Below are 14,584 nucleotides of genomic sequence, written 5' to 3'. Positions count from 1 at the left end.
CGTATTTATACTTATGAGAAATTATCGGTAGTAGGTGTTGTTGATTTTTTTCCTCAGAGCATTGAAGATATATTAACACAAACACCAAGTTTAGAGATGTAATCTGATTCGTGCGGAAAATTATTTCACACAAGAAGCGAGGTTACGAACGGGAAAAAGTCGTATTCTTGGAAAAAGCAAAAGAGCAATCTGAGCGGTGTATAGCGCTAAGCTGGTTGCATGATCACTTGGAGCGAACTGTCATGGCGGCCTCCTTGTGGCGCACGTACAGTGCAGCGGCCAGTGGTCCATCGCAATTGTCACGCTGGCAGCGGTTCACTAAAGGTCGAATCGGTGGGTTTGCAAAGACTGATATATGTATGTATTTATATACTGTATATGTTTACCGCGCTGAAGCGATATTAGACGATATAAAACAGTCATGGGGTTCGGGTCTCGTATCCAGGTATGAAAGAGGACCAGGTAACGGCACCTTGTACTCGTACAGTAATATGAAGTCCTGTCCTTTCAAATGAACTTCAACACAAGAGGAGATTAGGCCCATCAACGCCTGCGCAATTGCTGCCAACCTATGGTTGTTTGTCCGTGCTCTATTGGTTTTTAAATGCTGAGCGCCAAGCAAGGAAGCAGCACGTACCACAGAAAAAAGAAATCTTTGGTATCATTCGGACGGGGATTGAATTATCGAACTCTCAGATTCCGAGCCGAAGCTCCAACCATTGCAGGACTGAGTCTGGCAAAGCAGGGAAGAGGTTCGGGTTAGTCTTCTTTGTGAAGGGGGTAAGGGGTTGGTAGGGTCGTTCAGTATGAATGTATGAAGGGGGGCAAGTGGTCCAGATCACTCAGCATGTAGAGGGGGGGGGGGGGGGGGCGAGTAGTCTGGATCACTCAGCATGAAGAAGGGGAGGAGGGGGAGTGGTCCGGATCACTCAGCATGAAGAAGGGGGTGGGAGGGGAGTGGTCTAGATCACTCAGCATGAAGAGGGGGGAGGAGGAGTGGTCCGGATCCCTCAGCATGTAGAGGGGGGGGGGGCGAGTAGTCTGGATCACTCAGCATGAAGTGGGGGGGGGGGGGGGGGCGAGTGGTCCAGTTCACTTAGTGTTTTTGGTCTAGGTCACTCAGTGTGTAGATGGTCAGGAAGTCTGGGTGGTTCATAAAGGTGAAAAAAGGTCCAAGTAGCCTGGCCGGAAAATGTTGGCGGTAAGGGGGTGGAGGGTTGTGCTGGCTGCTTGTCATGAAGGGGGTGAGTGGTCCTGCTTGGCACATGATGGTTGGTGTGATGATGGTGAGGGCACCTGGTCCAGTTGATCGTCATGAAGGGGGTGAGTGGTCCTGGTTGGCACATGATGGTTGGTGTGATGATGGTGAGGGCACCTGGTCCAGTTGATCGTCATGAAGGGGGTGAGTGGTCCTGGTTGGCACATGATGGTTGGTGTGATGATGGTGAGGGCACCTGGTCCAGTTGATCGTCATGAAGGGGGTGAGTGGTCCTGGTTGGCACATGATGGTTGGTGTGATGATGGTGAGGGCACCTGGTCCAGTTGATCGTCATGAAGGGGCGAGGGATCAGGTGTCCTGTTAAGTATTGTGTATCCATCCTGTTAATTTTACGATGATATCTCTGCCAATTGTTTCAGGTGTTTGGTGCCGAAACATATGGCAGGATTATCTTGAGGCAGGCCTGGACATACTTCGGGGGATGCGGGATCGTCCAGTTCAAGCCACTGCCTATGGGGTCGTCGCTGCCGCAGTTGCAACCTCTATCCACAAGTCACCTGGGATGGATTCATTTGAAGTGGCCTTGACCGATGCGGCAAACGATCTGCTGACTGTTCCCGAGGCCATTCGAAACCTCCATGCTGACAATCACGTGCAGGTAGACAGCTAAACCACTTTTCTAGCTTATCTGATTCCAATCTTTGCTTCCGGTTTGCACGGTTTCAACTTTTTGAATGAAAAGTGACCTTTACCCGTGCTTGTAGATGCTGCTGAGGTTACAAGCTAATGGTCGGCTTCGGTTGCTTTCACTTGGATTCTGTACTTTCCTCTACGAAGCTCCTCATGACTCTGCATGCTGCTCCTTTGAAAGCGCATGCGCTTACATGAAGCCAAGGTGAAGTTCGGAGTGTGTTGCGATTCTTCACGCAAAAGTAAAATTATCTGCGCCATAAAAGGACAATGTGAGCTCATTTTCTGAGCTTTTAATAAACTCCTCCTTTGTGAATAATTTTTAGAATAACTGCAGAAATGATAATGACCAGTAAGATTGCCATAGGGCAAGGCCGTCTCGAACAGTCTGTATGTCTGTCCCCTCAAACGTATACCAATCAGAGCTGAGGATTTGGTCACATGACAGGGTGATGTGATCACGTCTGATGTCATTATGGCGATACGGCGGCTGACTCTCCACACTCCGTCATTTTGATTCCAATTTCGTTCAGGCCGAACATATTGTCGAATCTGTCATATATCACAATCACCATGCTCATTCACCATCCTTTCCTCCCCTCTCTCCTTTCCTTTCCTCTCCTCTCCTTTCCTCCCCTCTCTCCTTTCCTCCCCTCTCTCCTTTCCTCCCCTCTCTCCTCTCCTTTCCTCTCCTCTCTCCTTTCCTCCCCTCTCTCCTCTCCTTTCCTCTCCTCTCTCCTTTCCTCTCCTCTCTCCTTTCCTCTCCTCTTTCCTTTCCTCCCCTCTCTCCTTTCCTCCCCTCTCTCCTTTCCTTCCCTCTCTCCTTTGCTCCCCTCTCTCCTTTCCTCCCCTCTCTCCTTTCCTCCCCTCTCTCCTTTCCTCCCCTCTCTCCTTTCCTCCCCTCTCTCCTTTCCTCCCCTCTCTCCTTTCCTCCCCTCTCTCCTCCTCCCCTCTCTCCTCCCCCCTCTCTCCTTTCCTCCCCTCTCTCGTTTCCTCCCCTCTCTCCTTTCCTCCCCTCTCTCCTTTCCTCCCCTCTTTCCTCCTCCCCTCTCTCCTTCCCCCCTCTCTCCTTTCCGCCCCTCTCTCCTTTCCCTCCTTATTTCCTCCCCTCTCTCCTTTCCCTCCTTCTTTCCTCCCCTCTCTCCTTTCCCTCCTCCTTTCCGCTCCTCTCTCCTTTCCCTCCTTCTTTCCTCCCCTCTCTCCTTTCCTCCCCTCTCTCCTTCCTCCCCTCTCTCCTTCCTCCCCTCTCTCCTTCCTCCCCTCTCTCCTTCCTCCCCTCTCTCCTTTCCTCCCCTCTCCTTCCCCCCTCTCTCCTTTCCCCCCTTCTTTGCTCCCCTCTCTCCTTTCCCTCCCCTCTCTCCTTTCCCTCCCCTCTCTCCTCGCCTCCCCTCTCTCCTCTCCTCCCCTCTCTCCTCTCCTCTCTCCTTTCCTCCCCTCTCTTCTTTCCGCCCCTGTCTCTTTTCCTTCCCTCTCTCCTTTCCTTCCCTCTCTCCTTTCCTTCCCTCTCTCCTTTCCTCCCCTCCTTCCCCCCTCTCTCCCTTCCCACCTCACTCCTCTCCCCCAACTATTTTGCCGTCCCCACATTACATCCGACCAGATACAGTCAAAACGGCTATTACAATGCATATCTGCCAATTAAACGGCAATTATACATCCAATTTTCTCACGTTTTGCTGCAACCGAGTCTTAAACCATTTTATCGACTATGAAAAATGAAATCAGATATCGAATTAAAGTTAAGATAAAGCTGTGAAAGAGTCAGAAAGTGTGAGTTTTACAAAAGAGGCTTATAAGTTACTAGTGGGGTCACCCGTGGGAATCCCACTGGTATGGACGTGTGTGACATTTGGACATCTTGATTTACGTGCTGCACATTAAATTTTACAAAATGGTTAAAATGGTGTAATGAACACAATTTATTTATTTCACATAATATGTGACCCCTCACTCCTCTCCACCCTCATGCCTCTCCAATGCCACTCCTCCTCACACTCCTCTCCAATACCTCCTCACACTCCTCTCCAATACCTCCTCTCCAATACCTCCTCACACTCCTTTCCAATACCTCCTCACACTCCTCTCCAATACCTCCTCACACTCCTCTCCAATACCTCCTCACACTCCTCTCCAATACCTCCTCACACTCCTCTCCAATACCTCCTCACACTCCTCTCCAACCCCTCACACTCCTCTCCAACCCCTCACTCCTCTCCAACCCCTCACACTCCTCTACAACCCCTCAAACTCCTCTCCAACCCCTCACACTCCTCTCCAACCCCTCACACTCCTCTCCAACCATTCACACTCCTCTCCAATCATTCACACTCCTCTCCAATCCCTCACACTCCTCTCCAATCCCTCACACTCCTCTCCAATCTCTCACTCCTCTCCAATCCCTCACACTCCTCTCCAATCCCTCACACTCCTCTCCAATCCCTCACACTCCTCTCCAATCCCTCACACTCCTCTCCAATCCCTCACACTCCTCTCCAGTCCCTCACACTCCTCTCCAATCCCTCACACTCCTCTCCAATCCCTCACACTCCTCTCAAATCCCTCACACTCGTCTTCAATTCCTCATACTCCCCTCCAATCGCGCCTCACTTGCCTCTCCAATCGCACCTCACTCACCTCTCCAATCGCGCCTCACTCTCCAACCCCTCGCTCCTCTCCAACACCTCCTCACACTCCTCTCCAACACCTCCTCACACTCCTCTCGAACACCTCCTCACACCCTTCTCGAACACCTCCTCACACTCCTCTCCAACACCTCCTCACACTCCTCTCCAATACCTCATCAGTCATCACACTCCTCTCCAATCCCTCCTCACACTCCTCTCCAATCCCTCCTCACACTCCTCTCCAATCCTCTCCAATCCCTCACACTCCTCTCCAATCCCTCACACTCCTCTCCAATCCCTCACACTCCTCTGCAATCCCTCACACTCCTCTCCAATCCCTCACACTCCTCTCCAATCCCTCACACTCCTCTCCAATCCCTCACACTCCTCTCCAATCCCTCACACTCCTCTCCAATCCCTCACACTCCTCTCCAATCCCTCACACTCCCCTCCAATCGCCCCTCACTCTCCTCTCCAATAGCTCCTCACTCACCTCTCCAATCGCTCCTCACTCGCCTCTCCAATCCCTCCTCACTCGCCTCTTCAATCGCTCCTCACTCGCCTCTCCAATCGCTCCTCACTCGCCTCTCCAATCGCTCCTCACTCGCCTCTCCAATCGCTCCTCACTCTCCTCTCCAATCGGCTTTTTCCCGTCTCGTTTCTCTCTGTCTCGTTCGTTTTCTTGCTGCATCCTGTTCAAGTCTGCATTCTTCATCGATCGTCTCATTCATTTTGGAAAATAATGGAGGTTTCCACGCAACGCATGAATTGTCACGATCCTCAAGAGGAAGTGTCTCGTAATCATCAAATGACAAATGGCAAGTAAATTACATTGTGAAAATTAAAGATTTCATATAAACCTATTTAAAGTGTTTGTTTGCACATAACTAATAAAAAAAAACGAAGAAATATCTCTCGGTAATTTCCTGAAACATTTTACTTCCGGATAATAATGTTGAATGAAATAAGAACGAAGAAATATTTGTCGGCAATTTCCCATCTGTGGCGATACGTGAACGAAGCTATGCTCCTCTCTCCACATTATTGTGACGACGTATAAATTAAATATTTAATCGTGATGATTGTTATCAAATGGAAATATATCTCGCCATTTTCCCGTCTGTTATTTTAGGCGGTGGATGACCGACCATGCCGCGATTTTTAAACAATATATCTCGGCAATTTCCCATGTGTGCGTGAATGTTCTCAATTATTTCTGACACCGAGTCGAAAACCATCGATAAAAATTAAATCAGATTGTGAATGCGATATAAAATCGTGAGGGTGACTCACTGAATGGGCTTTATTTTACAGGCCTTTGAGAATTCATTTAGTTCCATAAATGGAAATTTTCATGGGATTCTCTTCCCGTTTTTTTAAAACCGAGTCTAAAACTATGTTAGCGACTGTGAAAAATGAAATGATATATCGAATTTGATTTGAAATAAAACTGGGAGAGAGAGCAAGACACCACGGGCCTACAAAACAGGCCTCAAAGCTATGCGAGTTAATAAAATGGTGGATATTTGTTTATATGAAGCCTCTCCCAGAATGGGTGGAGCTACTCTCTCAACGGAGTAAGCCACACCCCCGGACAGACGGACAGAATCACCTACGCCTATTATAATATAGATGATGCCTCAGACCTATAACTTATGGAGCGAACAAAATGGTGGAGATTATATTTTGAAGCCACTTCCTGAACGGGCGATATCCCACCCTGATTGGACGGACTGATGGACAATCAGACTGGAGGAGAGTGTTATAGTGTATATATATAGATAATAGATGAATACATTGGAAATTCAGTCATAACCCACATACAAAAAATTCCTGATAAGCTGGACAGACAGGATCTTGGTTGAACTTGTTACTTTTGGTGATTAGCTATTACATGTGACTGAGAACGAATGGCGGAGAGGGGAGGGTGAAGAATGTGGAGGAAACCCACGTTGTCTTTTATCAAGAGGCAAGTTATCGCTGGCACCCTGAGCAAATTACAAATCCATGACATAGTCAAATATTACGTCTGAAACACTTGAACCATAAAGTTTCCCTGGCTGAGCCCATGAGAAGGTGGGAGTAATTGAGGTCGTTAAAGAAGCCTGTGGTCAATGTATAAAAAAATTCAAGAGACTATGACATGAGTGTGGATGGATCTGATTAATGCTATCACTTTGGCACATTTCTGGGCAGATGGCGGGACTTCCCACAGCGTTTGCGAGATGTTGGTTTTCTGGGTCGCTGGTGGCTGTTGGACAGGAACGTTGTGAACTCGGACATAAACGATTTGGAGTTTGCACAGTTACCAGCTGAATTGCACATCATAAGACCCTCGGACTTGAACTCTCAGCACTGTGAGGCCTTGCACGACCTCCGTGACCTCAACCCGCTCTGCCTGCCCAAGCCTGATCCTGCCGACGACCAACGATATTCAGAATCGGACGGTCAAGTTAACTCATCCTTAAGGTCCAGCACGGCACAAGAGTCCCATATTCATAGGACGGGCAAGGCAGACGTCCAACTTTTGTGATGCAGGAAAATGTGGTCACCTCTTATGCCGAGCAAAAGTGGCCACGTATTATAGGTCGTGTAAAAGGCAGTGATTTTGTTTGTACGATAGATTTTGTGTTGTGGCAGCAAGTAAATCTATGCTTTTTTTTTTCTTAAATGCATAAAATAAGCTTATTTCCTGCAGATCCCTCTACCGCTACACGAGCTCCCTCTTGCCATGTCCTTGAAACCAATTTCATCCACCTCTGCTGGCAAATTTGCACTTCACCTGTTTGCTTCCACGTCGCATCTCCACTCGCTGCGTCGTACCATCAAAAACACAGCATGACAAACCTGCACCAGCACAGAAAAACTCGTGCTTCAATGCAGGTGCTGTGGAGCAATTGCTGAAGTTCTGGGAATTTGTTTCAAATGCTGTCTTGTAAAAATTCTGCCTGTCGTTGCCGTGTAACAGACATGTCCTTAACTTTCGACTGGCACAGGCCAGAGAGCCTCCACGCCCTTCCCTCCTCCTTTCCCCAATGATATGCCTGAAGAATGCTAAGCCTTGTAGACTCTTGAGCACATCACCCTGACCGGTAATGCTCCATGAACACATCCAATTGGCACCACGCCTCAGTCGGTTTACAAAAGGCCGTATTATCTACAACCAATGATCGATGGTGTGTGGGCACCATTGCGGGCAGATGTCGATGCACCAATTTAAGCCTTTCCTATGCATAACACTGCAGGCGTCGAGGCTCCTCATTGGTCCTTTGGATGTAGAGTTTGCTTCCACCAATATTTGGTTCCGATTACAACAATTCTGGAATTGGCAGTTTGGAGATGACGCTTTAAATGCTTGTTCTTGTTGTGGAGACAATGGTGTGTTTGTTGCATATCCAGTTAATATGAAACCTCTTTGTACTGAATAACACTTGGCTCATTGTGTCTTGCATATTCCTCAACAATATCTGTTCCTGTGATTTATTTATTTATTTAGGGCTAATCAACAGTATTTTGATTTTCAACTGTAGGTGTTGCTTCCCTGACACTAAATTGCTCAACCTTCTCACAGACATTATTTGTGATTCTGATAAATGCCTTGCATTTGATTTGGGTTAAATGTTGTTTTTTTAGTGTTTACCAGCTCACCTGTAATGCAGCACGTAAAGAAACAAACATTAACTCTATCAGAATACAGGTGAGCTTGTGTTTACACATGCAGGAGAATCCTGTTAAAGAATAAATCTAAACAATCCCCACCAGGCTTTTCATTTGTAATTTATTTATACACGAGGGAGTTTGCTAGGGGTCGGCTGCTGCTATAAGGGAATTTGTTCCCAATAGTGTGAAATATTAAGGGGGTTTGGTAGGAATGTCCTTGGACAGTATAACAGGAGGGACCCATGGAACTTCCATGGAATGTAAAATGTGACTTCGAGTCCTCAACCCCTTTCTTCTTCAAGTCTTCAACCCCCATCCCCCACTTCCAGCCACAAGTCCTCTACTCCAAGTCTTCAAGCCCCCTCACCACCACAAATTCTCAAACCCCCTTTCCTAGCTCTCTGTCCCCACTCTGACCCTCTACCCTCCTGTATTTGAGAGGGTGGGTATATATGAACCCCTATACCCCTCCTCCACCTCTGTATTTCTTTTGTTTGGTACAGGCCTAACACTTATGGACTTATGGATATGCATTAGGTTAAATACTATTTGAATTAACAAATGTTTGTATGCCTCCACTGACGAAGTCGCCGGAGACATGTTTTTGGGTTGTCCGTGCATCCATGCGTCCGTGATAGGTTTTCGTTACTGCGATAACTTGAGAACGGCGAAAGGAATCAAAGTCAAACATGGTACAGGTATGTATATTGTATAATGATGCAAAGATGAACTTTTTTTTTTTTTTTGTATACAAGATCGAGGCTCGTGAAAGAGCGAACATTAATCACACAAAAATCAAATAGACGCATAAAACATATAATAAGGGGAGCGGCAGACAAGATGGGGAGAGAGGGGAAAGCACACAAACACAACATTTGAGAGCAGGGACATCGGGAGATCTGTGGGAGGGAGAGGGCTTGGGGGGAGGTGGGAGAGGTATAAAACATAGGGACACTGCAAGGACTTCCAGGAAAGAAGTTGGTATTTCAAAAACGTGCACCTGGGGTGCATTAGCAGGGGTAGAAAAGATCAAGGTTTTGGATGGGGGAGGTTAAGAGATGGTGGTGAACAGCTGTTTTAAAGACCTGGAGGGAGGAGTGGGATTGAAGAGAGCGAGGGAGTTTGTTCCAGATGCGGGGGAAAAGAGGAATGAAAGAGTGAAGGTGAGCAGTGAGTCTTGATTTTGGCAGTTTAACCATAAGAGGGTTGCTGGCAGATCTTGTGTGACCTGCAGGAATATTTGGGGGACAGAGCACAGAGAGAGTTGGGGGAGCAAGGCCAGAGAGGAGTCGGTAGAAGAAACAAAGACCACCAAACCTGCCTGCGGTGAGTGAGTGAAAGGCCCTCGGAGTTAGCTTCATCGCGGGAGATTCCAATGATTCTGAAAGCTTTGGTTTCAACAGCGTGAACCCGAGCTAGGTGTGAGGCAGGAGCACCAGCACAGAGGAGAGAACAGTATTCCATTGAGCTGCGGATGAAAGCCTTGTATGTGGTGAGGAGCTCAGGTGTGCCAAGGAAGGACTTCGCACGACGGAGGATGCCCAGGTGGCGACTGGCTTTGGAGGCCAGCTTGGAAAGGTGGTTTTCCCAGGAAAGATGATGGCAGATAGTGAGACCCAAAAGCTTGAGTGACAGAACTTCTTGGAGAGGATTGTTGAGAAAGTAGATGGGAGGGTTGTCCAGTCGGTCTTTTCGGAGAGACATAGTAAGAGTGTGAAATTTGTCAGGATTGAAAGCCATGTTCCACTTGTTTGACCAGTCTGTGATTTTGTCCAGGTCTGCAGAGAGTGAGGAGGCTGCAGACTGCCGATCTAAGGGATGAGGAATGGAGCGGCAGAGAGTGGAGTCATCAGCAAAGAGATAGAGAGGATTTTCCAGAGAGTCGGAGAGATCATTGATGAAGACCAGAAAAAGCACAGGGCCCAGAACACTACCTTGGGGAACTCCAGCCAGAACAGGAAGGGGAAATTAGAGAAATCCATTCAGGGCCACACATAGACTGCGACCAGAGAGGAAGTCCGCAAGCCATGCGTGGAGATTTCCATGGATACCATAGGAGGAGAGTTTGGTGAGCAGAGCGGATGTCAGACCATATCGAAGGCACGTGATATGTCAAGGGAGACAGCTCTGATTTCCTGTTTGGCATTGAGGACCTCCATCCATTGTTGAGACAGCAGAAGCAGCGTGGCCAGAGTAGAATGACCTGGTCTGAATCCAAATTTATGATCGGAGATCAGGCCATTGGAGAAGAGGAAGGATTTGATATCCGAAGCAATGATGGATTCCATGACTTTGCTGAAGACTGATTTTTTCAATTGGGAGCAGGCTGATTGGTCTGTAGTTGCAATCATCTTCCCTGCAAATGTCAGAGAGAGGAGTGTGAATCAGTGAAGAGAACAGCGAGAGGGTGAGATGGAGCGGCAGAGCAGGATTTTTGGACCCGTGGGCTGATGCCGTCTGGTCCAGTTGCAGAATCAGAGTCGAGGTTTGACAAAAACTTCTCCACCTTGTCAGGAGAGAAGGACACAGAGTCCAGGAGCAGCTGGGTTCGACTGGGTAAGGTGGGTACAGAGAGAGATTGGTTTGGGACACAAGATTTTGAGGCAAACACAGAGTTGAGGCATTCGGCTTTGTCACGTGCGGAGTCAGCTGTGTAGCCATTTGAGGTGAGGGAGGGGATGGAGGGGGAACAAACACCAGACACAGATTTGACCAGACGCCACCAGGATTTGGAGGAAGGAGACAGGTTTGAGAGTTCATTCTTGCGTGTGGAGAGATATATGCCGGCAGCCCAGAGCATTTTGGTCAAACGAAAAAGGTACCAATATCCGAGTACAGAAACCTTTATTGTGTAACCTAACATATTCAGATATGGATGTCTGCCGGGGACCCCCTGCTGCGTGGGGCCCCTGGGGCCCAAAGAGGGGGGCCAAATAATGGGCTGGATCAAACATTGGGGGTACCACATGAAACCAAGTGGAAATCAACAGGTACATCTCACAGAGCACAGAGTTACCACCGCCAGACAAATTTGCCTCTGCATAGGCCCCCCCCCAGACCCCCCTCAAAGGGTCCCGAAATTTGGGCTGGATTAAACATGGGGGATATCACATGAAACCAAATTAAAATGAACAATTACACTCTACTAAATATAAAAAACCCATCGCCAGATATTGTCTGCTGCATAAGGCCCGCTAGACACACCCCAAAAGTTGACCCCGTGGACACTATGGTATGGTATAATTGCAAGTAAGTTTAAAATAACAGGTACATCTCACAGAGTACAGAATGACCACTACCAGACAAATTTTCCTCTGCATAGAGAGTACCAGACAATCTGAGTCTGCACTTCCAAAGAGGGCGGCACAGCATGTGTAATGAAACATAGGTGGCAGCAGAGCTTTTAACGTCTGCTTTGAGAGTCAACAATGGTCAAGGTCATGTCTTGTTAAAGATAGAAGGATCTTCTTCGAGATGAATGTAAGTAAATTGAGGCTTATGAGCTTACATGTAAAATAGAATAATGGCATAATAGATTAGGCCTACTGTTAAAAAGTCATGGAAATGGCATGGAACTGTTTCTTGTGACTAAATGTATCTGATCAGATAATGAAAGCAGGTCTACTATATAATATAGGCCTTGGCTAGGCTATGCTCAGCTAGGCATGTGCACTTTTGCACAATTAGGCTACCTGATCGACATAGGTTGTTTTACCAGTCTTGGACAAAATATTCCAGGAACACAACACTTTTATTCTGCTTGCCAGCTGCAGCCATGCCAGGTCTTCATGCATTTACCAGCTCTGACTTCACCACTGCATTCTACAGGAAGGGTAAAAAGAAGCCTCTAGAAGTTCTTGAGAAAGACATAGAAGGAACACTCATCCAGTTCTTCGGCAGACTAGCTTCTGAAGATCAACTAGAACGGGCACTCGGTAGAGCGCATACCTTCGCCGCAGCTACTGTTCTGTACTTGGCATGGGAGTGTAGGGAACAGAACAACAAAAATACGATTTTGACCTTTTCGTGACCTTGACCTTGACCTTTGACCCGATTGCTCCCAAAATCTAATCAAATGTGTCCCGTATAATAACCAATCATCCCACCAAATTTCATGCAATTCGGTTGAATACTTTTTGAGTTATGCGAATAACATACACACACACACACACACAGACATACAAATAAATACACAGCGATCAAAACATAACCTTCCGCTTTTGCGAAGGTAACCAGACCAGAGTAGAGCAGAAGAGTTTGTCTGTTCCTTGTATGGCATGAAGGGTGACGTGAAGGATGTCAATGAGGCCAGATACGTAAAACTGTGTCAGATGACTGGGAAAATGGATAAGGTACTAGTATACCTGTGCTATTTCTATTGTTTAAGTAGTCTTTCACCAAGAAATAATTTCATTGAGGGAAGGGGAATGAATCGACATAACTTCAGAAAACTAAACTAGTATATTATTTCATCACTAATTTGTTCTGGGGCTATATTTTAGCATTATGGTGAAATCTTCTTTCTATGCACCCGACAGCAGATATGCCCACAAAGGGAGCTTTTTGAAAAGAGTAAATTTTCAGAAAATAGTGTTACGTGGTCCTCCCGGTGACTACCTGGTCTCGGTGACCCCCGGACCGTGAGAGGAACTCCGCCAGAAAGATATATTATTTATGCGCTTTCGTAACGCAATCAATATGAATTCCAATCAATAAGACACCCCACACCAAGGATCTGGAACAATCAATGATATATTCCCCGAGCAATCAACAACCATCAACAATCAGCAATCAATACTACAAAGATGTAAACTCATCTACAGTAACTCTAAGCTGGCCATCTTATTCATTCCTCACGTGAGCCCCACTCCCGACTCCCTCCATGGTCAATGTCTCTCACAATGTCTCCGTACTCCTGTAGTTCGATCTCCGCTCGCGGGCGGTGAAACGAACCCCGGGCGGACGTGCTCCACACGTGCACGTCTCGTACCGGGGACAGCTGCTGCAGCGCACACCTCCTTGCCACGCAACGGGGCAAAACCAAGTGAACGCGCGCGAGGCCCAAGGTGCGACCCGTACGCGTCCTTGTAGACGGTGAGGCGAACTGTGCCGGACGCTGGGTTCCGTGCACGGACCCACGGCAACTTGACGTGTCAAGGGGTAAGTACCCTGCGCAGGTAACTCCTTTTGTCAGACGGGCTTTCAAACGTAGCAAACGTAGCGTCCTCCCCGCTGCTCAATATCGATACCCTCGCCTCGGAGCTCGGCGAGGAAGAAGAAGAAGATCGTCGCTTCTCTAGGACCTCGTGTCTTTTTCCTTCCGTTTCCGGTCTCCTTTTTCCCAGAAGGGCTCCTGACCCTTTAATCACAACAACCTTTAATCGACTACACATTGATAAGCAAAGACCTGAATAGTAATTCACATGAATTCGTAACACTCCCCCCCTTCAAGAAAGAAAGTTTGAACCCAGCGAAAACTTTCTTTGCCAGCCAACTTGGATAAACAAACCAGATAACTCACCCCCTCCCCACCCCCCCCAAATCATCAGTTCCCCCCGGGCACAGTCATCACTTAAAAATAAAGCAACAATATTTCACCCAATCCCCTAGATTAATTCCCTCTGGACCAAGCGTCAACCACTTCTGGTTTCTCTTGAATGACGGTTAAGAGGTGATGACCAAAGCCCCAAAGTTAAACCTCTCGATAGCACTTTTTCGGGAGGCCCAGCTGAGTATTCCCTACATGGACGCCTTAAGGAATGTGGAGGTCACGGTTAGTCCGGGGAGGAAAGTTCATTACATGGACGCCTTTGAGAACGTGGAGTTCACGGTTTGTCAGTGCAGGAAAGTTCACTACCTGGACGCCTTTAAGAACGTGGCGTTCACGGTTAGTCCGTGTAGGAGCCCCGGCTCGGTGGCTCCCCCGTATCTAGTGCTTCAACTTCTCCAGACTCCTAACAGTTACGGTGGGACCCCTTGTCCCAGCCGTTACTTGACTGGCGGTCTCCTTCTCGGCCAGTGCTCTGACATTCCTTCTTTCGGGAGGTGCCGTAACTCTGGGAGCCTCCATAGTAATATCGGCTGCTGCCAACCCCAAAACTACCGCCAAGTTGTCCTCTTCTGTAGACCTCTCGACGCCTACGAAATGCCTTCCCTACTGTTATGGTCCGACCCTCCAAAGCCTTACCATTTCAATTCTTCTCTGCCTCTCTGGCGTCTCTTGGGCTTGCAAACGTGACAAAGCCGAACCCTCTTGACTGTTGCGTTTCCCTGTCTTTTACCACCCGCACTTCCACCAGCGGCCCATATCTGTTGAAGACAGAGGTCAGAACTTCTTCCTCTGTGTTGAAGTTCAGTCCCCCTACAAATAACTTGGAACTTGTGTCGCCATCCC

The 14,584-nt window shown here is 47.8% G+C and overlaps 1 protein-coding gene across 2 annotated transcripts; it reads left to right on the top strand.

Annotated features, from left to right (window-relative positions):
- The first annotated feature begins 214 nt into the window (after positions 1-214).
- TIMM29 (translocase of inner mitochondrial membrane 29) lies at positions 215-8,288 on the top strand. 2 transcript variants are annotated; one of them, XM_068112839.2, is made up of 4 exons: positions 215-333; positions 1,639-1,877; positions 1,984-2,114; positions 6,727-8,288. In XM_068112839.2, the coding sequence occupies exons 1-4, from the start codon at positions 243-245 to the stop codon at positions 7,061-7,063; spliced, it is 798 nt and encodes a 265-aa protein (XP_067968940.1). In that variant the 5' UTR covers positions 215-242; the 3' UTR covers positions 7,064-8,288. The 2 variants fall into 2 exon arrangements, with proteins under 2 accessions (XP_067968940.1, XP_067968931.1); XM_068112830.1 differs by having other exon boundaries at positions 230-357.
- The last annotated feature ends 6,296 nt before the right edge of the window (positions 8,289-14,584 follow it).

This window comes from Myxine glutinosa, chromosome 1 (genome assembly GCF_964187855.1).
Source record: "Myxine glutinosa chromosome 1, kmMyxGlut1.1, whole genome shotgun sequence".
Lineage (NCBI taxonomy): Eukaryota > Metazoa > Chordata > Myxini > Myxiniformes > Myxinidae > Myxine > Myxine glutinosa.
This window is presented reverse-complemented; position numbering and strand designations above follow the sequence as displayed.

Coding starts and splice junctions, on each gene's coding strand:
- TIMM29 (XM_068112830.1), top strand. CDS start 243: ATGGCGGCCTCCTTGTGGCGCACGTACAGTGCAGCGGCCAGTGGTCCA. Junction 358..1,638: donor GTTTGCAAAGACTGATATAT/GTATGTATTTAT, acceptor CAATTGTTTCAG/GTGTTTGGTGCCGAAACATA. Junction 2,115..6,726: donor TGCGCTTACATGAAGCCAAG/GTGAAGTTCGGA, acceptor ATTTCTGGGCAG/ATGGCGGGACTTCCCACAGC.